Here is a 25,731-nt window from a genome sequence, read left to right on the forward strand (position 1 = left end):
GTTGTCTTCTTTCTTAGGAGGGAGACAGAATTCTTAGTTTCCTGATTTAAATTTAAATTTGAAATGGACCTAATTTTGGAAGACCTGGTATGCATTAATGAAGACTAATGCTTTTGCATGGTCTACCCTCTGACACAAAAATAATTGATTAGTTATTAGGTCCTGATTCTCTAATCCCTTAGTAAGGGAAACTCATGTTCTGTGTGAAACAAATACTGAGTGAATTCACAACTCTAAGCTTTTATGCCACTGTCAAACTGCTAAGTCTTGAGAATACTCCTGTGGTCTTGCGTTCAGGCATAGAGGGAAATACTGCTACATTACATAAACATCTGGAGTGGTTTTTTCCATAGGCCCACGGATTTTCTTCATCTGTAAGGATCTTAAGTTACCATATCAGATACTCAGAAGACCTTCCCCTCCCCCACACCTCCCCTAACACATTCCCAGCGCAGTGCTATTTATTTCTTTAAAAAGAACAAAAGCTGGGGGGCAACTCTTGTGACATTTTCTCTCATCATTTGGTTCTGTCAGCAAGGAATTTGCTTTAGTAATTTGGAAAGAACCCCACTGCAGGAAGAGTAATCAGTATGTGTTTCCAGTTTTGAGGGCTGCCTGGATGCTATGGAGATAGATGATCTTTGTGTCTCTTATATAGAAAGCACTGGAAGGTTACCTAGTACTCTGTTCTCTTACGTTCTCCTCTTTGCTCTTGGATTTAAGGAAATCGTAATTTGGCTTCATGGTTCTGTTAACCAGTCATAGTCATGGGAGTTGTTTTGATACTATGCTAATAAATTAATTTTCTATCTTCAGTTCAGGGAAACAAGGTCCAGTTGTATTTTATTGCCATATTTATTAATTTATTTATCATTGATCGTGTGTACTGCACTGCTCATTGCATCGTAGTTATTCTTCATGATAGACCTGTGAGTGCAGTGGGCACCGTCGTACAGATAGGAGGCTGAGGCACTGTTATGTTACCAAGTGGAGGACATGAAGTGTGGACACGGTCTTGATGCTGGAGTCCACGCTCTGGGTCACTATCCTGTAGCTTTAGGATCCTGCCAATGCCCATGACATGAAGGACAGCTCAGTTTCCTGTGTATTAGTGCTTAGTACAGAGCTGGGGGTTACAAAGCTTAAAAAGGCTGAGGTTACAGATCCAAAACACACATAGGCAAAAATTTTGAATGAGTGATTCAGGAGTGGGCATTATGAAAAGATACTGACTCTTGGACAGACAGGTAGTAAAAAATGGCAGTAGAATCAGAAATATGGGAGCCCATATAACATTTATAAATTACTACTTTCCTGACACACAGTTGTATTCCATTCTGTGCGTCTCTGAGGTGGAGCTTCTGTAGATGTCAAATGGCTTCTTAGATCATTTTGTGTGCTGTATGGTAACACACATACAGGGAAGCATTTTCTTTCAGGATTATGGGTTACTCAGCTGTGAATGCAGAAAGAGTGCCAGACTGTTCAGCAGGGCTGTGTGACGATGTTGGGGAAGGTGTGATGATGGAGTACTGAAGCCACAGTTGAGGGGACAGTTCAGATCTGCTGAGGCTGGCCATGCTGGAAAAGCATGCTTGTGGAATGGTAGCTGGGAAATAGCTGACAGGGCAGGAGGCAGTTCCTTGGGCCATGGACCAATGTGGGACAAGCCTGCTCCCATCAGAAGCAGAACTTGAAACTGTCTAAACTGCAGGTGTGTGTGTTGTGGGAGGTGGTGCCCCCACTTACACGGAAGCACTTTTGAAGACGAGGAAGGTAGTTCACTTTAGAGGCAGGTGGTGGTATCTGTGGGTTGTGAGAGTTGGGATGAGGTTCTTGGCCCATGGATTTTATTTGTCCTGGTTACTTGTATGTTACTTTGTTGTGTAGTTCCTGCTCGTGAGCTGCTGGGCCATTGCAGGACTCCATGCCACCGTGACCTCATACAGTTGAGATGTGATTGTAATACAGTGTCATTTTCATGAAGTTGTTTTGTCCTAGATGTAACTTGAGTTTCCGGGTAAGCTTCCCAGACTAAATGAAGAGCTTTCCTCAGATTTCAAGTTCTGAAGTTCATAACTGTTCATCATGAGACCACAAGCGAGGCAGGAGGCTCTTGGGAGATATGGTGATGTTCTTTCTGTTTGACATTTGGTGAAAAAGGACCATTGTCCACAAAGTCCTGGGGTAGATCAAGCCCAGGAGATCTGGGTAGCTCTATGTTACTCGCTTGAGGAATGGCCAGCAGAGCACTGCAAAGACTGGATGGAGAGATGCAGGGCTGACAGGAATTAAATGTAATCCTGTTCATCTGGGTGAGAGATTGACCTCACATTGGTTTGAAATGCCCAGGGATAGATAATGAGTTTTAGGTCCTAGGTCAGGAATTATACTGTCACTGTAAGAAGTCTCTCTCTCTTTCTGCATCATCCCTGTCTCTTTGTACACTCCCTTATTCTGGGTAATTATTCTCCAACTTCCCTACCTTGGGACTGCAGGAAAGCTTCAAAGAAGACTGTCAGTATAACTTTTGTAAAATCAAGTAATGGGTCTTGGGAGTACACTAGGGAAAAATGACTGCTATCCATTCCTGAAAATAAATAGCAAGAGGCTTTTTTGGGTCATTTCATTCACGCAGAATGTTAAGAAAGAAAATGTGGTCAACTTGATGTATAGAGGAAAATATTAGTTAAGTTGCTTAGGTTGAGAGGTAATGATATGCAAATTGAACCTGAGAAAGAAAGAAATTGATACTTTATCAAAACTCATTGGCTCTATTACTAGTTTTGTTTATTAAGTGGGGTTCACTGGTATTAACAACCCATACTGTTCTACTGGAGAGCACGGGACTATTTCATCATCACTTTTGGGAAAAAGTACAAAAGAGATAATTTATTGAAACTTAAGCCATCCTGTTCTAATGATCATGCAAAACAGTGATGCCAATTATCTTTCTTTTCTATTTTTCAGGGTCGACATGTTAAAACAGGTCAGCTGGCGGCCATCAAAGTTATGGATGTCACTGAGGTAAGGTTGGGTCACAGATAATTTTAAAGAAATCATTATATAAAAGACAAGATCCTCCTGTCCCTCAAACCCCAATTTAATAATATTGTTCTGTTTGTAGAATTGATCTTGAACAAATTGCCCCCCTGTGACATGGTGGGTTCATAAGGTCCAGCAGACTAGTTGGCTTAAATTGTTGCAGATGGTCCCCAAGTAACTAGAAATCAGTAGCATTTTCTTTAAAAAACAGAAAAACAAACAAACAGAAAAACTGAGTGATGTCATCCTTGGCTACTTAATGGACCATAATTGGAAACATCTTCTCTAATGGAAAAGAAAAAATTTGAGAAGGGATCATGGAGGTCACATGAATAGGGAGATCGGGGGGTGTGGGATGGGGAAAAGCTTCTCTAGGGTATTAGGCCACATTTGGGCCATTTCTTTTATTTTTAACATGGGGAAAGAAAACAGATCCAGCCCAGTTCCCAGAGGTTTGAAAACAGAAACATCTGCTAGAATGCTGAGCAGATTGTTGGCAAAATTTAGTAGCAAAAAATAGTTCTTGAAATGGTCACATGAGGATTTACTCTGTAGCTTTAGATGGGAAAGAGGAGAGGTTAACTCACACAAAAGTAAGTGTATATGTTCCTGAAGTCCATACTTAACTTTTTAAAGATAACCATGGACTGTAGTGAATGAAATCCATTTTACTTTATTTTTATCTGAAATTTTACTTTTTATTCTCATGGTTGCTTCTAACTTGCCTAATTATGAATAAGATTTACCATGATATATCACAGATTTTAGAGCGAGTTAGCAAGCAGCCATGGGGATCTGGGATATCTTTTTTAAATTTTTTTTTATTTTTCTTAGAGAGCTCATGAGCACCCTTGTGCAGGGGGCAGGGGAGGGGCAAAGGGAGAGGGTGAGAATCTCAAGCAGTGGCTCGATATCACAACCCAGAGATCATGACTTGAGCCAAAATCAACAGTTGGACACTTAACCGACTGAGCCACCCAGGTGCCCTGATTTGGGATATCTTTAAATCAAGCCATAGTCTACCCCAAATCTGGGGTTGGTCTAGGGAAATAATGGCTAAACCGGTATCAGGTGTGCAGTTGAGCATTCTAGAGAGGTTTCCTTCTCCGTCCTATTCTCCCCTTGGTCTCTAAGAACATGCTCATCTCCAGTGTGCATATTTGTTAGTAAGAATTAGAAAACATTGTTACCTATCGACTACGGGACAAATGATAGAACTTTATACAAATATTTGAAGACGGGACATTTTATGAGATGGCTGTTCTTTTTTTTTTCTGCCAAAGAGAATCCTGGAGACTTTATAATGAAAAGGGACCCATTGCTTGGTTGAATGGCCTAAAGATTCTTGTAACCTACTGAGATAATGGACTATTCTGTCACCTTATAGTCACCTTATCTTGGTGTACAACTCGGGGAAATTGGATGCTTTCCAGTTAAATATTATTTTTAAGATTATTTTAAAGAGTGGTTAAGGAACAAAAATTGTAACTTAACTGTGATTTAAATACAATAGGTTATTTCTGAAGCGCCCTCCATGAATGGGATGATGGATGGCATGTTCCTCTCAAGCCTCCATTCCTGCCACCGTGCATGGTGCTGGTGCCACAGTGGGAAATGGTGTAGCTGGAGCCTGTGTTCTTTGGCATTTATTAACACACTTCCTGACTTGTTTATTAGCAGACTGGGCATCATTTTAAATGTAAGCTTTTGGAATTTTATGAAGCATCTGGAAGTTCTGAGAGTTGCATTCCTTTTTTTTTCTTTCTTTCTTTCCTTATTGATTGAGAGAAAGAGGGAGAGTGCGAGTACACACGTGAGCCGGGTTGGGGGGGGAGCGGGGAAGCAGAGGTTGAGAGAATCTCAAGCAGACTCCCTGCTGTGCACGGAGCCGCTGCAGAGCTCGATCCCAGGACCCTGAGACTGTGAACTGAGCCCAAATCAAGAGTCAGACGCTTAACCAACTGAGCCACCCAGGCGCCCTGAGAGTTGCATTTCTTTTCTCACTTCAGCCTGTGCTGTCCTGGCTGACAGAGCTTTTGTCACCAGCCAGGCTGTGCTCCCTTCCACATCTCAAATGGAATCTGAACGAGGTTTGTCTTCTCCAGAGTGACCCTCTTCCCCTAAGCCCAGCTCTCATGATAACTGTGCAGTATATAATCACTGCTTAAAAAAAAGTGTAAGAGAGAGGAAAAGATATATTTTTTAATTTATTATTTATTTGACAGACACAGCGAGAGAGGGAACACAAGCAAGGGGAGTGGGAGAGGGAAGAGCAGGCTTCCCGCTGAGCAGGGAGCCCGATGCGGGGCTCGATCCCAGTATCTGGGATCATGACCTGAGCCGAAGGCAGATGCTGAAGGACTGAGCCACCCAGGCGCCCCTAGAGGAAAATATTTTTAAAAATTAAATCTTTATACTGCTACGTTACAGTAACCGCTGTTGCTTTGGTTTATTTACTTTTAATTATCTTTCTAGGAGCATAGCTATGAAATACATATCTACATGTGTGATAGATGCTTTTGTATTCCACTTTTGTTGAGTTGTATACGAAAGGTTTTTCCTTGCCTGCAAAATCAGGCAATGTTGGACAAATGCATTTTCAGGACTCCTTTAAAAATAATTATGCAAAACCCATGTGTGCAGGTAAAATGAAAACCAGATGGTGAGTCTTCAGAACAAATACAAACCCAATCAGCCGTTTACCGTATTGGCCTCTCAGTAATGTTTCTTGTGTGCTGTTTTCTTACAGTGACCCTTCTACAGAGTAACTTCTGTGCTGTAACTTGGGGGCACATTCAGGCCCCAGAGCAAGTGTTGCTTATGGAGAGAGGATATTGTGCAGCTGGTACCCTGGAAAACATGTCCTTGCCACCCCTCACTTCAAGGGCCTCCAAGCTCTTGCCAAATTTTAGGCATTGGCCCTGGGGGGGGGGGCGGATCTGGGAGCAGGAGGGAAGCAGGCTGGCATGAGGGGAAATTTGCGGCTGATGTTTCTGGTTTCAGCTCCAGCAGAAGGGGCTGTTGGAGTGGTCCTATTGATGAGAGGAGGATTCTGTATGGTTCCTGAATTCCACTCAGTTTCTTCTCAGGAGCAAAAAGTGTGAATGCTTATTCTTCGGAAAAATCACAGACGTGTCCTGACTCTTGAGCCTCTTTCTTAGATGAAATTGAGGGGCAGTTACCAGCCTTCTAGTTATTCCTCGGGCTCAGAAGGCCAGAAAAGCAGCAGACGTGGGGAGGTAAATGGCATGGCTGCCCTTCTCCCCAGCTGTCAGCTGTTGGCATCCCTGAATGAATGTGCTCTAGGCTGGCTGCACCGAGTCCTCATCACCTCTGTACTTGATTTTGTGATCCTGGAAAACGGAGCCAACTGAAAATTCATATTTCACCCTGGGTGAAGTAAAGGTACTATGTAGAGAAGTGAGTAGTCTAGACGGGCGGCGTTTATTTGCAAGAGATGTAGGATCTCTTTGTTTGTCTTCTCAGACTTTGATAGTTTTAAGAATTGACTATCTTTAGGATTTTGAAGAGCTATTTTTAAAGAAAGCTTGTCATTTATCAGATTGGTTGTGGGAAAGGGTTTAAGGAGCAGGTTAAGGATATGTTCAAACTGGAGAAGACCAGGACATGAGATCTATAATGTGGTGTTTTTGTTTTTGAAATAATTATAGATTCAAAGAATTTGCAGAAAATTATACACGGGGGGGCGGATCTCATGTACCCTGCACCCAGTTGTCTGCAGTGGTAGCATCTTCATAACTGAGGCCCTTGCCCAAAATCAAGCAAAGCAAACAGTTGCTCTTAACAAGTTAAGGATTTGACCCATACTCTGATGTTCGATTATAGCGAATAAGCCTGCACCATTATGCACGTCTGCCAGCATTGTTTCAGACAGTGCAGGCCACCGGCGCTTGGCCCAGATTCAGCCCATAGAGTTTGTTCAGATTTCCCTGGTTGGACATGCACTCCTGTGTGTATATGTTTTTGATGTGTTTTCAGGGAAACTTGATTGAAGTGGTTGTTTGGATTCTTGATAAATTCCTTCCTTTCAGTCCTTGTGTCTTAACGTGAGGGGCTAATAGTTTGTTTCTTATAGTTTTGGGATATCCCATTACTTTGAGTTAATGCTGTGGAAGGTAAGAAGATAAATTAACTTACATGAATAATTCTCAACTTGGGGTCCATAAACTCTCAAGAGTAAGATTTATCTCCCAAGAATTAAATTTTATGTTTTCATTTTAATAATTTCCCCCGAACTTTTTACTATGAAAATGTTCATAATTACAGAACTGTTGAAGGAATGAACACGCTCTATCCCTTGCTTAGATTCAACAGTTGTTAATATTTTGTGTATGTTATATGTGTATTATTGTGGCACCATCATGACCCTTCACTTGTATGAGTGTGCTTCTCTTAAAATACGGTCTTCTACATAATCATAATGACAACTAGAAGAATTAATGCTTACAGAATTTCGCCTGATGTTCAGTCTATATTCAGATACCCTCAAATGTGCCAAGGCTTGTGCATTATATTTGGTTATCTTTTGACTCACTTTTTGTCTAGATCAGTTCCTATCTGTCCTCCTGGCCCTTCCCTTCCCTTCCCTTCCCTCCCCTGTGCTCCCCTCCCCTCGTCTATTTCATTTTTAAGAAATTGACTTTTGGAAGAATCCAGCCAGTTGTTTTGTAAAATATCCCACATTCTGGATTTGACTGTTTCCTTGTGTTGTGTTTTAACTAGTCGCTCCCTCCTACATTTCCTGGAAACTGGAAATTAGGTTGGGAGGCTTGATTAGACTCTTGATTAGATTGTGTGTGTGTGTGTGTGTGTGTGTGTGTGTTGGCAAGAATGCCTCATTCGTGGTATTAGATCCTTCTTGTTGTATCACATCAGGAGGTACAGCCTTTCTAGTTGTCTCACTATTAGTAAAGCCAACTTCAGTCTTTGATTAAAGAGGAAGCTGCTAGAGCTCTCCTCTCTCAGGATGCACTGTTAGCTTCGTACTTTGTAAACAGTCTCCAGGGTGATACTTTGGCACTGTGTGAATATTCTGCTCACCAACAACTTTTTAACTAACTGTTTTGGCATTCATTTGGTGATGCTTCCCTGATTCAGTTATTATGGTGAAATGATGACTTTTAGATTCTGTTCTCTATATTAGTTAGCATTGGTCTATAAAGAAGAATTTCCTTACCTAATACCACCCTTCTTTGTTTTCTCTCTTTTTCATGGACAATTCTATTTATTCAATGTGTTTCCATCAGTTAAAGCTATTACTACTTACTTAATCAAATTGTGCCTCATCTGGCCATGGGAGCTAATCCATACCCTTTGACAGGACTCCTTTAGTTTTGAGTACTTCTGTGTTTTCTGGCACAAGTAGGTATTTGAAGCTCACTGGCCAGAATTTGGAATCTCTTCTGCTCAGGAGCCTTAGTTCCTTTTAGTGGGAAATATATTTAGAAACCAATATCTGAATGCTTTTTCTCTGAAGTGTTTGTCCTTAGAATATACCTCTTAAGGATTTATAGTCAGAATGCTATGCTCAGAAGTTACTTGAAATAATTCCTTTCTCTTCATGGTTCATAAATTTGTTATGCAGCTTGGTTCAGTTTCTGTTGAGTCATTTGTAGGGCTTGCTTTTTCTCCGGATTAAATTTAATTTTCAAATGTGTAAATCACTTACATTGTTCAAAGTCAAACTGTATAAAAAGATACGCATTTTGATAAACAGTTTTTAAAAAGCTTAGTCTAGGTCATCTGGATGATGGACCTACCTCATTCCCAAGTATTGCCATGCAGTTTCAGTGTCCTGATTTGTGTTTGTCATTGCTTTGGGCAACATAGGGCTAAACATTTCTTGGGGTGATGCGGAGAGAACAAAGGCAAACTTAGTATGTGGTGTTTCATGTCAAACTGAGATGAAATGGTGCTCTGTGGAATGATGTTTCGTTGCAGTTCATCACCATGGAGTGGGAGAGTTGCATCCACTCCAGTCTTCTGGCCAGTCCCATAGTCTTTTCTCCACTTGGCTGTTTTGGCATGGGATGGGGTTAAAATAGATTCTCTAAGTATAGTTTCTGGACCTGCACCAGTACTTGGGAACTTGTTAGAAATGCAGTGTCTCAGGTTCCACCCAGACTACTGCATCAGAAATTCTGGGTTGGGGCTAGGGCCCAGCAATCCCCCTCTTGGGGATTCTGCTGTACACTCAAGTTTGAAAACCCTTACTTTAGTGGAAGCTTAGGAAAGAAGCCTCTGAGTGAAGAATTCTTGCTCAGGATTACATTGCTAGTTAGATTACAGGGATTAGAACCCAGATCTTTGATTCTCAATTGAATGAGCCTTTGAAAGTATTAACAGTTTCAAAAATTAGGTTCTAAGTAGAACTGATTTGATCTGGACCTTAAAGATTGGATGAGTCTTGACCATTTTTCTCCTTTCTAAAGTTTGTTTTTAACAAATCAGCCGGAGCAGACTTTTTTTTTTAAGTCTTAGGACCAAAATGTTTGTGGTTGGTAATCGTGGCATATTCCTTGGAGGAAGGGAAGATGCTGGGCCTGATGCTCGTTGGGGTGCAGGAAGCCAGCCAGTTTATTTTATTGAGTACCCTTCGTATTCCTTGCACTGTGTTCCTAGGGATGTGAGAATAAAAGTTATGTAAAAATACGGTCTTGCCTGGAACAGCCAGTAAAAACCTAGCCTCTGCCCATCATCAAACTGGAGAGTCAGGAGCCACAGAAGGGGCCCATTGCTAAGCAGTGTACATCACATCTGGGAGACAGTGTTTGAGCACCATCTGAGCTAGGTCCATGGAAGAGGAGGAGGACAAATTTCTTGCTTTTCAGAACTTGTTCTCTGACAATAGGGAGCAAAACAAACTTACTCTAGTGACAAAGCAAGGCCCTGTCAGCCTTCACAATTTTATCTCTTTTCATTTGGAGGGGAGCATAATATAATGAATGTGCTGTTCTTGTCTAGACTAAAAATAAGAACAAAAGGAAGGGAGGGAGCAATCTCTGTGGACTGTAGGACCTGTTGTTCCTCAGAGACCAGTGAAATGCTTCAGGCCTTCTAGCATGGTACTGGCTTCTTCCCTTTCAGGCAGCTGCTGGCTCTTGGTCCCTGCCCTTCCGTGGCTCTGGCCCACTCACCACAGCACCACTGAGGGTTGTCAGGAGAAGCCGGCTGTGTACCCGTGAGGCTGCGTGTGCAGCTGTCAGTTTTCATAGCAGTTGGGTGCCCTCCTCCGCCTCTCCCCACCCCTGCCCCAAATAGTCTGTCTGTCCTTGTTTTCTCTTTTTTACCTTTCTTAACAAACTACCTTCTCTCTTTTTGCGCCTGAGACAGAAACTGATGTGCCAAGTTTATGTGATGCCAAATTTCCCTATCTGGCATTTTCTTACCTTTGATAACTTCTAACTTAATTTAAATGATCTTGATCTTAGATTGCAATTCCTTAATAGGGTTGTTTACCTTAGTCAGCTTTTTTATAAAGATCAGAAGTTGTACAAGTTGGACCTCTTTTATTATTATTATTATTATTATTATTAAGATTTTATTTATTTGAGAGAGAGAGAGAGAGCACAAGAGGTGGGAGGGTCAGAGGGAGAAGCAGACTCCCTGCCAAGCAGGGAGCCCGATGCGGGACTCGATCCTGGGACTCCAGGATCATGACCTGAGCCGAAGGCAGTCGCTTAACGGACTGAGCCACCCAGGTGCCCATTATTATTATTTTAATATTGGTACAAGTCCTTGAAGAAAAGCTCTTAAAGAAATTGACTAAATTTTGATTTATTTTAATTAAAAAGTATGATAGTGATTTTGAGAACTAACAATTCTACTGTATCCTCAAAAAATATAGCAGTATTTCTCAGCCTTATTTTCATTATCACCTCCCTAAGAATTAGCCTTTGAAAATATTTTTTCCTAATCACTCCTTATGGAATTTTAAAATGTGTGTATATCTGTTCATGTTCTGTATGTATATCTTTATGCTCTATACATAAAAGTGATAAGTTTTTTCCTCCACCTCCAACTACTTTTCATCCCTGTTGGAGAGGGGGATGATATCACTCCAATTGAGAATACCTGGTATATACATAATGAAATAAAATTAAAAAAAATGAGAATACCTGGTATAGAATAAGATAAATAAACAACCTTATACAAATAAGCCAGAGTTAAGGATTATGCTATTTCTAATATTTTCTTTTTATAAAAAAAATTTCCTAGATATTAGAATTCATCTAAAGTGATGAAGAAGGGACGCCTGGGTGGCTCAGATGGTTAAACGTCTGCCTTCGGCTCAGGTCATGATCCTGGCTCAGCGGGAAGCCTGCTTCTCCCTCTGCCTCTCTCCCTGCTCATGCTCTCTCTCTCTCTCTCTGTATCTCTGTGTCTCAAAAGAATAAATAAAATCTTTAAAAAAAATAAAGTGATGAAGAAGATCTACTGACTGGGAAAGTATAGAGTGCATGAAGTGAACTAATACATGTTTTTAAGGACTTGTGCCAGCCATCACATATGGTATGGTACAGGCACTTGCTTGAATTCACACAGCAGACTTTGAGACAGAAAGCATCCCTCTTTTTAGAAAGAAAGAACAAAGCCTGGGACTCGTTTCCAAGCTTTTCTGATTGTAAAGCTTGTTCCTCTTTCTTCTGAATCCATCTATCCTTCTTTTCCCAAAGTAATATGAAGGGTGAAGGTTGAACTTCTCAAGAAATAGGTACCTGTTGAAGTGTTTTAAAAATAACTATGCTGCTGGTGATATGATAGTGAAATTTTTTAAAGGATTAGTTTTGTTTTTTTTTGGCAGAGATAGAATGTATTTCTATTTTAGATTAATGGAATATATTTCTATTTTGGGTTCATTTTAACTTAAGAATGTAACTGGATTTTACATAATATCAAAAGTCTTCTACTTATCTATTTAATAAGTAAATAAGCAAAGAAAGATTAAAACTAAGTCAGCTATATACCTCAGATATTTTATGTTTTTCATGTTGAAAAGCCTTCATTTTACTTATGGATGACAAAGGCAGTCTGCCCAAAGTTTCATAGCTTGTTGCCAAAACAGCATCCCAGTCTTCCTTTCATTGCACTATGATATCTCCTGGTTCACATTAGGAGCATAGCATAGTGGTGTTCTGTAGTTGGGTTCTAACACAGTAGCAAATAACAAGTTGCAGTGCCTTGTAAGTTGTAGGTACTCAGATCTTTGATGAATTGTATAGGATGGTCTATTTTTGGTGGACACTTGGAGAAGCTTATAATAGATATGCAGTATTGTTTCACTGTCCAAGAAAATTATAGTAATATATTGTTACCACAGAAGACTTTGAAGATACGATTCTGTTTTATAGCATTCTCAATCTTTGTAATAAAAAATACTACAAATAATCATGGATGTTATACATTAACCATTAATCTCAGCGATGCATCATCCCAAGCACCAATTCAGTGCCTGGCATATATAGAAGGCATTTCATGAAAGTTTGTTGAGTGAATGAATAATGTCAGTTCTAGGACACATTAGAAATCTACCAGAGTGTCCCTTCTTTCTTTTTCTATGTGAAGAACCCAAAGCCTATATATATATATATATAGTTATATATATATAGTTATATATATATAGTTATATATATATAGTTATATATATATAGTTATATATATATAGTTATATATATAGTTATATATATATAGTTATATATATATAGTTATATATATAGTTATATATATATAGTTATATATATATAGTTATATATATAGTTATATATATATAGTTATATATATATAGTTATATATATATAGTTATATATAGTTGGTTAATGGTTTTGTATGAGTGTGTGTGAACACATATGCTTTTGTTTATGAAACTATTTGAAAATTAAACTTTTAATTATATATCCTGATACACCCTTTGAGATGTGGTAAAATGGTGAAGCAGTACAATTGGAAAGAACAGATTTCAAATATCCTGTGCGCATTCCATTTGAAACACTTCACCTTTTAAAATGGTAACCCTTTTCTATAGTCTTTTTTTTTTTTTTTAAAGATTTTATTTATTTATTTGACACAGAGAGAGAGAGCGAGCACAAGTAGGCAGAGCAGCAGACAGAGGGAGAGGGAGAAGCAGGCTCTCTGCTGAGCAGGTAGCCCGGTGCGGGGCTTGATCCCAAGACCCTGGGATTATGACCTGAGCCGAAGGCAAATGCCCAACTGACTGAGCCACCCAGGCGCCCCTGGTAACCCTTTTTTAAAAGGACCTCCTCAACGTCCCCAGCCATGTTTTTCTAAATTTAATTCCAATAGCTGCTTTCCAATTGAAATTCTTTTTATAGGCCCTGAGTATAAATTCATAGACTAAACTAAAATGCCTGTATAATAAAACTTACTGGAATTGCTTGTTTTCTTACTCTTGTCAGTGTCCAGTGAAAATCCACAGTAAGAACATACAATGTCTTAAGTTGCTATGACAACAAAAGAGCTTTTAGAATAAAAGCTTTGTTTAACTGGAGAAAGCTCACTGCCTCCCTTCCCTTCAGCATCATATCCCGAGAAAAGAAAAGTGAGAAATCTCTAGTGACAGAATGCCTATCTTCTAATTATTCTGACTTTTGTACTTACCCTATAGAAAAGAGTGTTGACTTTAGTGGGAATGATCTAAAGTAAGATTAGAGAAACAGCTAGTTGTTTGGCTAAGTTTTTAGCTTCCACAGCTGCAATATTGTGGGTGCACTACTAATCCATACATGGCCTTGAAGCAGTGCAGGAAGCTAAGTTCTCTCTACCCCAAGGTAGGAAAGCTGTCCTTTGGTGCAAGAGCAGACCCTGAGAGAGCACCCTCTCTTCCTATTACTCCGCATGACAGCTCGGCTGTGCTACAGATGAGGCTCTGTCGCCTAGATTTTTAACTCTACACGCTGATGTGGCATGACAAACCTAGATTATAACTGTAATCCTACCCCAAAACTTGTGTTTGTTTTAATTGTTCACTTTTACAGATTCAGATTTGTCCCTTTGAACCTTGGGCATTATATTTATTCAGTATGTGTTAGAGGTTTTCAGTGATCTTTAGGATCATTATAATTGTTCAGCTTCTATTCAAAGCCATGGTGAGGTGAAAGAAATTGACCTGTTGGCTCCTCTCCCTTGTACTCACTGCTGCTAATTGGTCTCCCACTCTGACACAGAGCGCAAGCCCTGAGTAGGTGTAAACCTGCCTCTGAACCTGGACTGCTCCTGTGATCTGTGATCCAGTGGTTGTCACGGTGTCTGGGGGCTCTGAACCCATGCCAGTTTTTATCTTGTTTCTTTTATCTGGACATTCTCAGATACCTTTTTTCTTTCTCCTTACTATACCTGTGCTGTAGCAATGTGTTTTCAGGTTTGAAAAGGTTTGGAAGAAGCCACTTCTCTCAAGGGTAACTGTGTCTACTTGCCTTGTCTGTATGTGAAGTATAACATGAATACAGAAAAAGGCATACATTATAAGTTCAGTGAATTTCCAAAATGTGAACACATCCACTCATGAACCAGCAACTAGATCAAGAAACAGAACATTGCTAGCTCCCTAGGAGTGCCCCTGGTGCCCCCTTTCAGTCAGTAATTCCTCCCCCGCCAAGAATAAGCAGTATCCTGAGTTCTAACATGAGAAATTATTTTTGCTTGTGTTTGTACTTGATATAAATGGAACCATACGGCACGTTAGGTCTGGCTTCTTTCACTTAACATTATGTTTGTGAGATCCATTCATGTTGCTAGTTTATTTATTTTCATTTCTTTTAGTATTCTGTTGTGTCTCACTAGCTTCCAAGTGAATTCATCTCTCCAGTTGGGTGTTAGAGCTGGCCATGCAGCCTAGCACCATTTTGCACATAGTAGGTGCTGAATTGACTTGCTGCAGAAATAGAAGGAAATTTATCCGGTGTAGGAACTTCTCCTTTAATAGATAAGAGATGCTGAAGTGTATGTTATAGGGACACTTTCACTTCATTTCTCATGTTTGGGTATGATTAAATATTTAACCTCTTTCCTGATTTAATATTATTTGCTTAACTGCAAGAGTCATGAGAAAGAGTGGGTAATGTTGCTAACTTTTGATGACTGGAAATAAAGTATTATTTAGGAACTTCTTTGAGAACTCCTGTCTTCACTGGAGACAACTTTTTCCACTGTCACAAGTCTTCAGCAAAGAGTTTTTTTAATACGTGCCCTTGGGGATTCTTGTTTGGCTTGGGTCTTAGCAGTGATGTCACACTGTTGTTGAATTTTCATCCTCTTTGTGAGGCTGGTTGGCTTTTCTGCTGACCTTGCTGCACTTGGAGCATGTCCTCCCCACCTCCCTTAAGGTGGTGGAGGTTTGGGGTGAAATAAAGATAGGGAGATGAAACCAAACATAAAATTCCAAGCAAGCCTGTGTTCTTGCCCCACCCTACCCTGCCCAGCTCCCTCCCTACATCGGTCCCTCATGGATCTTCAGGTGAGAAATCTCTCAGGGTCTACTCCTCATTTCTAAAGGACAAGAATGATTAAAACAACAAAGTCTTTGGTGTGACATTCTGTCATAATTAAGAGTGCAGCAGTAGCTGTTACTGTTAACAGCAGTAACTATTAGGATGTGGGAATGTGTCATTATGTATTTCCTGGTGGTGAATCACCTTCCCATGAGCCCCCTTGGTGATCACTTCTCTTGTGAGTGAGTGAGTGAGTGAGAGGAGGTGTTCTTATAAGAAAAGAGTGGACAGATACTTTCTTTGTCTCTGTTTCACTTTTAATGTGCCTGCGCTACATCCAGTCTCCTCTCACGTTTGTTCATTTACTGAAGATGCTGGATTTTTTTTTCCGCCTGAGGCTAGAACTAAAGATTCCCTGGTTATTTGTTCTTCCCTAAGTTGTTTAGATAGAAGAAGAAAATCACTACACAGATGTTTTTGTTCCAAAGGGGAAAGGAAGAAAAGGCTGTTAAGATAGAAGAGATTGAAATTTGGACCTGCAGGGTGAAGCAGCAGCCTCTCTGGGTCTTTGTGAGAACTGTGGTGTGATTGGACTCGGTTACTTTGTGACTTGGTACATTGGAGTGATACTGCTCACACAGTTCAAGCAGACTTTTCTCATCTTTTCCCTTCACTTTCTTTAAACTAACAGGGCACTTCTTCACGATAGTTTGAGTAAGTAGACCAACATCGTGTCCTGCTATATTGGTGTAAGTGGTTTGTAATGATACCGTGGTTCATAGGGGGTATGTGTGTAAGGTAACTGCCATTATCATTTAGTCAGTCCAGAGACAAAAGGGACAGGAAGGTGGTAACATTGTGATCAAAGATGCATCTTCATAGTGAAGTCCAGCAAAGTGAGTTCCAGCAAAGTGAGTTGTTATTTTCAAGATAAGCCCCACTGCCTTACGTCTAGTGACCACCAGTTCTAGTTCTTTTCCTCTGTGTGTTTTTATTTTCCCCTCTAGGTGGATGGGGAGTAGATCTCCATTTCTCCTGACTTTGCCAGTAGGAAATAATTCAAGATGAGTGCTGTATGGTATGGGTGCAATGTGTGTTAGGGGTTGTGGCCTGGGACCTCATGGAGAAGGGTTGTTGGCTTCATGCAGACAGATGCAAGGACTCTGCATCTTCCTCTTAACCCATGGAGCCGGTGGCTATGGCCCCACTTGTGGTTTGAATACAGCCAAATTTATAGCTGATGTTGCTGCAGGTAGAGCTGAGGTCATCACAGATGGTGAATGTTTTCCTAACTGCTCTCATCATGTTAGCTTAGAAGTTCAAGGTCTTTGGGGCCTTTTAGTTTTATTGGTAATGCTTATCTTCTCAATGGTAAGAAAATGAAAAGTTATCCTCCCCTTCCTCTAAGAAAAGATTAGCATACTGATAGTAGTATATGTTTATATTTAAGTTATAATTTTATAATAGATTGTATATAAATTAGATACATTTGTGGTATATAAATTATAGCTCAGTAAAACGAAACAAAAATTTAAGTGACTTCTGGACTATTGTTTTTGTTTTTTAGTTTATGAAATGTAGATAATCTAGAGAAAATAACAAATAAAATGATGAAAAAATTTCATAATTCTGTCGCCTTGGCTTAATTATTGTTAACATGTTAATGTATGTTTTTCTAGTTTTATATATATATATATGCTAGATATATACATATGTGCCTATATATAAAAAATTATTTTTAAATGATAAACTGGCCCTTTTTCTAACATTAAAAGTAATGTACTGTCTAGAAAATTGAAAGATGGAATACCTTTTTCCTTACCCTGCCCCTGTCCCCTTCCCTCTGCTGCTGCCTCCCCCCACAAGATCACTACAGATGACTTTTTGGTGTGTTTCCAATCTTTTGTGGATTAAAGCTATTTCTTATTGCTGCTAATTACTCAAGGAACTTCCCGCTGAACATGTGTGTTTATTTATATGGCTACATTTAGTTTAAAAATAAGTTTGTTTTTATTCTAAGAAGATTTCTCCTAAACAGTTTAGATCAGTACTTTACTCTTACGCAATCTTAAACATAAACTTAAGTCACTGCCTCACAATACATTTCTGTCTTTAAGCTTATTAATAGTGCGTATATACTCTTTATTTTCATGTAGTGGTTACTTTTTCTGTCCATATACTTCGTTGGGACAGTGTGGCCTTTAGATTGTAAAATACTGCAGAACAGGCTAGTTTAAGTAACTTCATAATACTGTGCGGCTGGAAGCACTTTTTTATTTTTAGTTGTTTTTCTCACTGGCCTGGAAGATATTGAAAGGTGGGGATGAATCGCCACTGTACAACATGGTTACTTAATCTCAATACATTTTCCTTGATAGCTGCTCCATAAGTGACAAGGTATTTGTCATTATCTTTATTGTTTTAACTTATCTGAATATAAAGAAAACTGGAGTTAGGGAAAGGAAGCAGTATATGACTTAGGAAAAGCCTAACTATTTGAAACTAATGTACTATTTTTAAACTTCTTCGATAGATTCTATGTATTTCTGCTGATACTTGAATCAAATCTTCCATCAGTTGCTTAATTGAGGTAGTTTAGTCTCTGTATTTATTTACATACGGTCTTCAGCATCTGTTGCTTCATTTGTATGGAGGGAAGATAGCCGGCTGCCAGCCTGTCTCTAAGCTGGACTGTGACCTCATGTCTGTGATTGATGGTCACAGCTGTGGGGTTTCCATGTGTGCTTGGCAGCACCAGCACCCAGAACATCTGGTCTAAGAATGTAGTTCTCATCTGCAACTATATGAAAATTATTTGGTGCATAATGGAATAATACTAAGTATCCTTACTCAGTATAAAAGTCACAACAAGTGACTCAAGATGGCATTCTTTGTAGACTTGAAGATTTCATTGAATTCAAAGTATCATTGTCTTATTGAGTATGTAATTATAAATCATCTGGTCCAGTGCCAGTGGATACATGCTACTTTCCTTCGTTCTGAGTTTAAGGAATGGCTATTTTGGTATAATAGGTAGCAAAAACAGCAGTGAAGGTTTTGGCCAAACAGAGTGAATTTAGTTTGATTCAAATCTCACAAGGATTGCTGTGTCTGAGATGCATTTCTTAGCAGCTCCTGTACATCTTTAGTGAGGATATTGAGGCAAGATTACATAATAACACTGTGGGGTTTTTCCTTTATAGAGATAGTAAATGCATGCATATTAAATTACTTACTTATATATTATACATTTATATATACTATAGTTTATATACTTAATTAATATGTAACCAGTTAACCTCTCTAGCCCTTGCCTTGGCACTTGTGGGGAAGTCTTATTGTCTGGATTGGCACTTGTTTTTATAGTATCTGAAGAGTTCCAGATAACCATTTAAAAACACAAAGCTCTCCAGAATTATGTATCTCTAAGATATTATGATTTTTTTTTTCCTCTCAAGGAATTAAGGATGTTATTATCTTCAGTTAAAATTAATCACTGAGGGGATCTGAGCTCTGTATAGCAAGCCCCAAATTAACCCATTATTTACTTTGGACTCTTAAGTCAAGAGACCTTTCTTTTTTTCCCTGTTGATTTTGAGGTTTCTCTTTAAAGATTACAAGCCTTAGAGAACTTTAAATTTTTTTTCTCTTTTTTTTAAATTTTATTTTATTATGTTAATCGCCATATATTACATCATTAGTTTTTGATGTAGTGTTCCATGATTCATTCTTTACATGTAACATCCAGTGCTCCATTCAATACGTGCCCCCTTTAATACCCATCACCAGGCTAACCCATCCCCCCACCCCCTCCCCTCAGAACCTTCAGTGGGTTTCTCAGAGTCCATAGTCTCTCATGGTTCATCTCCCCCTCCAATTCCCCCCCTTCATTGCACATATCCTCCCCAATGTCCATTACCCAGCCACCGCATCCCTCCCACCCCCCACCACTCTAGCAACCCTCTGTTTCCTGAGATTAAGAAGTCCTCATATCAGTGAGGTCATATGATAACATGTCTTTCTCTGATTGACTTATTTCGCTTAGCATAATACCCTCTAGTTCCATCCATGTCGTTGCAAATGACAAGATTTCATTTGTATTGATGGCTGCATAATATTCCATTGTACATATATACCACATCTTTATCCATTCATCTGTTGATGGACATCTTGGCTCTTTTCCATAGTTTGGCTATTGTGGACATTGCTGCTATAAATATTGGGGTACACGTGCCCCTTCGAATCACTACATTTGTATCTTTGGGGTAAATACCCAGTAGTGCAATTGCTGGGTTGTAGGGTACCTCTGTTTTCAACTTTTTGTGGAACCTCCACACTGTTTTCCAGAGTGGTTGCACCAGCTTGCATTCCCACCAACAGTGTAGGAGGGTTCCCCTTTCTCCACATCCCCGCCAACATCTGTCGTTTCCTGACGTGAATTTTAGCCATTCTGACTGGTGTGAGGTGGTATCTCACTGAAGTTTTGACTTGGATTTCCCTGATGCCGAGCGATGTTGAGCACTTTTTCATGTGTCTGTTGGCCATCTGGATGTCTTCTTTGGAAAAATATCTGTTCATGTCTTCTGCCCATTTCTTGACTGGATTATTTGTTCTTTGGGTGTTGAGTTTGAGAAGTTCTTTATAGATTTTGGATACTAGCCCTTTATCTGATATGTCATTTGCAAATATCTTCTCCCATTCTGTCAGTTGTCTTTTGGTGTTGTTGACTGTTTCCTTTGCTGTGCAAAAGCTTTTTATCTTAAAGTCCCAGTAGTTCCTTTTTGCCCTTGCTTCCCTTGCCTTTGGCGATGTTTCTAGGAAGAAGTTGCTGCGGCTGAGGTCGAAGAGGTTGCTGCCTGTGTTCTCTTCTAGGATTGTTATGGACTCCTGTCTCACATTTAGGTCTTTCAACCATTTGGAATCTATTTTTGTGTGTGGTGTAAGGAAATGGTCCAGTTTCATTCTTCTGCATGTGGCTGTCCAATTCTCCCAACACCATTTGTTGAAGAGACTGTCTTTTTTCCATTGGACATTCTTTCCTGCTTTGTCAAAGATGAGTTGACCATAGAGTTGAGGGTCCATTTCTGGGCTCTATTCTGTTCCATTGATCTATGTGTCTGTTTTTGTGCCAGTACCATACTGTCTTGAGGATGACAGCTTTGTAATAGAGCTGGAAGTCCAGAATTGTGATGCTGCCGGCTTTGCTTTCCTTTTTCAACATTCCTCTGGCTATTCGGGGTCTTTTCTGGTTTCATATAAATTTTAGGATGATTTGTTCCATTTCTTTGAAAAAATGGATGGTATTTTGATAGGGATTGCATTGAATGTGTAGATTGCTCTAGGTAGCATTGACATCTTCACAATATTTGTTCTTCCAGTCCGTGAGCATGGAACGTTTTTCCATTTCTTTGTGTCTTCCTCCATTTCTTTCATGAGTATTTTATAGTTTTCTGAGTACAGATCCTTTGCCTCTTTGGTTAGATTTATTCCTAGGTATCTTATGGTTTTGGGTGCCATTGTAAATGGGATAGACTCCTTAATTTCTCTCTCTTCTGTCTTGTTGTTGGTGTATAGAAATGCCACCAATTTCTGTGCATTGATTTTATATCCTGCCACTTGACTGAATTCCTGTATGAGTTCTAGCAGTTTTGGGGTGGAGTCTTTTGGGTTTTCCACATAAAGTATCATATCATCTGCAAAGAGTGAGAGTTTGACTTCTTCTTTGCTGATTCGGATGCCTTTGATTTCTTTTTGTTGTCTGATTGCTGTGGCTAGGACTTCTAATACTATGTTGAATAGCAGTGGTGATAGTGGACATCCCTGCCATGTGCCTCACCTTAGGGGGAAAGCTCTCAGTTTTTCCCCATTGAAAATGATATTCGCTGTGGGTTTTTCATAGATGGCTTTTATGATATTGAGGTATGTACCCTCTATCCCTATCCTCTGAAGAGTATGGATCAAGAAAGGATGCTGTACTTTGTCAAATGCTTTTTCTGCATCTATTGAGAGGATCATATGGTTCTTGTTCTTTCTTTTATTAATGTATTTTGTCACATTGATTGATTTGCAGATGTTGAACCAACCTTGCAGCTCAGGGATAAATCCCATTTGGTCGTGGTGAATAATCCTTTTAATGTACTGTTGGATCCTATTGGCTAGTATTTTGGTGAGAATTTTTGCATCCATGGTCATCAGGGATATTGGTCTGTAATTCTCCTTTTTGATGGGGCCTTTGTCTGATTTTGGGATCAAAGTAATGCTGGCCTCATAAAATGAGTTTGGAAGTTTTCCTTCCATTTCTATTTTTTGGAACAGTTTCCGAAGAATAGGTATTAATTCTTTAAATGTTTGGTAGAATTCCCCTGGGAAGCCATCTGGCCCTGGGCTCTTGTTTGTTGGGAGATTTTTGATGACTGCTTCAATTTCCTTAGTGGATATAGGTCTGTTCAGGTTTTCTCTTTCTTCTTGGTTCAGTTTTGGTAGTTTATACATCTCTAGGAACGCATCCATTTCTTCCAGATTATCTAATTTGCTGGCATATAGTTGCTCGTAATATGTTCTTATTATTGTTTGTATTTCTTTGGTGTCAGTGGTGATCTCTCCTCTTTCAGTCATGATTTTATTTATTTGGATCATTTCTCTTTTCTTTTTGATAAGTCTGGCCAGGGGCTTATCAATCTTATTAATACGCCCAAAATCTAGTGTGGCACTGATCTATTCAACAGCCTGATCATATTTTATCATATTCTTTTTTTTTTTTTTATCTTTTTCGTTTTCTTTCTTTCTTTTTTTTTCTTTTTTCTTTTTTCCCTTTCTTTTCTCCCGGTTTCAGGTCTCTTCTGATTTGTTTAGTGTATATTTTTCTGGGAACATTGTTACCCTGTTAGCATTTTGTTCTCTCATTCATCTATTCTTCTCTGGACAGAATGACAAGATGGAAAGAAATCACCTCAAAAAAAAGAACAAGAGACAGTACCGACTGCCAGAGACCTAATCAATATGGACATTAGTAAGATGTCAGAACTAGAGTTCAGAATGACGATTATAAAGATACTAGCTGGGCTTGAAAAAAGCATGGAAGATACTAGAGAAACCCCTTCTGGAGAAATAAGAGAACTAAAATCTAACCAAGTCGACATCAAAAAGGCTATTAATGAGGTGCAATAAAAAATGGAGGCTGTAACTGCTAGGATAAATGAGGCAGAAGAGAGAATTTGTGATATAGAAGACCAAATGGAGAATAAAGAAGCTGAGTAAAAGAGAGATAAACAACTATTGGATCACGAGGGCAGAATTTGAGAGATAAGTGATAGCATAAGACAAAACAATATTAGAATAATTGGGATCCCAGAAGAAGAAGAAAGAGAGGGGCAGAAGGTATATTGGAGCAAATTATAGCAGAGAACTTCCCTAATTTGGGGAAGGAAACAGGCATCAAAATCCAGGAGGCACAGAGAACCCCCCTCAAAATCATTAAAAATAGGTCAGCACCCCAACATCTAGTAGTAAAACTTACAAGTTTTAGAGACAAAGAGAAAATCCTGAAAGCAGCTCTGGACAAGAGGTCTGTAACCTACCATGGTAGAAACATTAGATTGGCCACAGACCTATCCACAGAGACTGGCAGGCCAGAAAGGACTGGCATGATATATTCAGAGCACTAAATGAGAAAAATACGCAGCCAAGAATCCTGTATCCAGCTAGGCTGTCACTGAAAATAGGAGGAGAGAGAAAAAGCTTCCAGGACCAACAAAAACTAAAGGAATTTGCAAACACGAAACCAGCCCTCCAAGAAATATTGAAAGGGGTCCTGTAAGCAAAGAGAGAGCCTAAAGGCAGCATAGATCAGAAGGGAACAGAGACAGTATACACTAACAGTCACCTTACAGGCAATACAATGGCAGTAAATTCATATCTTTCAATCATTACCCTGAATGTAAATGGGCTAAATGCCCCAATCAAAAGACAAAGGGTATCAGATTGGATTAAAAAATAAGACCCATCGATATGCTGTCTGCAAGAGACTCATTTTAGACACAAAGACACCCCCAGATTGAAAGTGAGGGGATGGAAAACCATTTACCATGCTAATGGACACCAAAAGAAAGCTGGGGTGGCAATCCTTCTATCAGACAAATTAGATTTTAAAACAAAGACTATAATAAGAGCTGAGGAAGGACACTGTATCCTACTTAAAGGGTCTATCCAACCAGAAGATCTAACAGTCGTAGATATTTATGCTCCTAACTTGGGAGCAGCCACTTATATAAGCGAATTATTAACAAAATCAAAGAAACACATTGACAACAATACAATAATGGTGGGGGACTTTAACACCCCCCTGACTGAAATGGACAGATCATCTAAGCAGAAGATCAGCAAAGAAATAAAGACTTTAAATGACACACTGGACCAAATGGACTTCACACATATATTCAGAACATTCCATCCCAAAGCAACGGAATACACATTCTTCTCTAGTGCCCATGGAACATTCTCCAGAATAGATCACATCCTAGGTCACAAGTCAGGTCTTAACCGGTACCAAATGATTGGTTTCATTCCCTGCATATTTTCGGACCACAATGCTTTGAAACTAGAACTGAATCACAAGAGGAAAGTCAGAACTCAAATACATGGAGGCCAACAAGCATCCTACTAAAGAATGAATGGGTCAACCAGGAAATTAAAGAAGAATTTAAAAAATTCATGGAAACCAATGAAAATGAAAACACAACTGTTCAAAATCTTTGGGATGCAGCAAAGGCAGTCCTAAGAGGAAAGTATATAGCAATACAAGCCTTTCTCAAGAAATAAGAAAGGTCTCAAATACATAACCTAACCCTACACCTAAAGGAGCTGGAGAAAGAATAGCAAATAAAGCCTAAACCCAGCAGGAGAAGAGAAATAAGAAAGACCAGAGCAGAAATCAATGAAATAGAAACCAAAAGAACAGTAGAACAGATCAACGAAACTAGGAGCTGGTTCCTTGATAACCTTAAATTTTAAAGTCAGTTCGTCCCCCACTCTGTGTCTGTGGTTAGTTAGGCAAACAGATCAACCTAATTAATTCTGCAAACGGAGGCTATAGTACTCTTGTGTGTCAGTTTTTAGTTCAAGGCTTAGGTATTTAGTAGAAAGCCTAGCTATTGAATATACACTGGTGTGTAAACATCCATGCACAGTGAGTGAGCACTGTTGATGAACTCAGATATGAGGTTGCCAATTTATACTAAGCCTGATAGGAAAAGAGGGAATTTTCTTGATTTTTCTTACAGATTTGTTTTATCGATAACTTCGTTTAGGCTCAGAGAATTTGAAAGTAGTTTTGCTGGCCTGTGAGTGTTGTTGCTTCATCCTGTATGCTACGTGATTCCTCTTGCCTGAATTTCTTTTAAACTGGCTTCCCAGCATCCTTAGGTCTGTAAGATCTGCCCTACGTGCACCCAGGAGATCTTTTCTCACCCTCCAGGGCAGCTAGTTGCCCTTTTCTGGCTCTGTCACTTGCCTTCGATTTCTGCATCTTGTCCTGTGTCTCTCTCTTTCCAGTACCTTCACAGTGTCTGTTACAAAGTGGGCCCTCAACATGCTGATCGAATACATTGGTACCAGTTGATGGGCATACATAGGGATGTGGTTCTTGCTAAAAGGCTGTTGAGAAAAGTGACTTAGCAACTTCCTAGCCTTCATTTTTTCGGTCATGGTAGGTGCCAAATTTAGCAGTTTATATTGCTGGGTAGGGGTGGATGAGTTGGGCAGGTTCCAACATGGTAACATCCTTCTTTGTTCTTAGAGGAGTTTGGGTTGGCGAATGACCTTTCAGGATCTTCACTGGACAAATTTATTTGAACATGTAACTAAACGAATTGCATTTTGATCTCTGTAAATCAGTGTTTCCTTTCAGAGGAGATGCCATTTGAGGTACTTACTTTGTGTGTTCTGATGGTGATGATTTACTTTCTTTTGTGCAGAAATCCATCCATCTCCCCCTCGCCCCCACCGCAGCTTCCCCCCCGCCCCAAGTCTCAGGAGTAGGCATGAGCTAATTGGTGGTCTTTTTTCTTGCCCTCTGTGAGAGTTCTAGTTTTAAACAGTTGCTCTTACTTGGGAGGCTCCACACAAACACTCACCATGTGTTTTCCTTCCATGTCATTCAGAATACAGGGAGCTAGTTATCCCAAGAAAGGGAGGACTGCCATGTTCTTTAGGGAGTGGCACAGTT

General features: G+C 39.6%; 1 protein-coding gene across 50 annotated transcripts in view; it reads left to right on the forward strand.

Moving 5' to 3' along the window:
- Positions 1–25,731, forward strand: part of MAP4K4 (mitogen-activated protein kinase kinase kinase kinase 4) — a 188,050-nt gene that overhangs the window by 79,730 nt on the left and 82,589 nt on the right. For all 50 annotated transcript variants that reach the window (XM_027622421.2, XM_027622424.2, XM_027622430.2 and 47 more), the window contains exon 3: positions 2,971–3,027. In XM_027622421.2, coding sequence (XP_027478222.1) covers positions 2,971–3,027 — 57 coding nt within the window. The remainder of the gene's footprint in view (positions 1–2,970; positions 3,028–25,731) is intronic.

This window comes from Zalophus californianus, chromosome 8 (genome assembly GCF_009762305.2).
Source record: "Zalophus californianus isolate mZalCal1 chromosome 8, mZalCal1.pri.v2, whole genome shotgun sequence".
Taxonomy (NCBI): Eukaryota; Metazoa; Chordata; class Mammalia; order Carnivora; family Otariidae; genus Zalophus; species Zalophus californianus.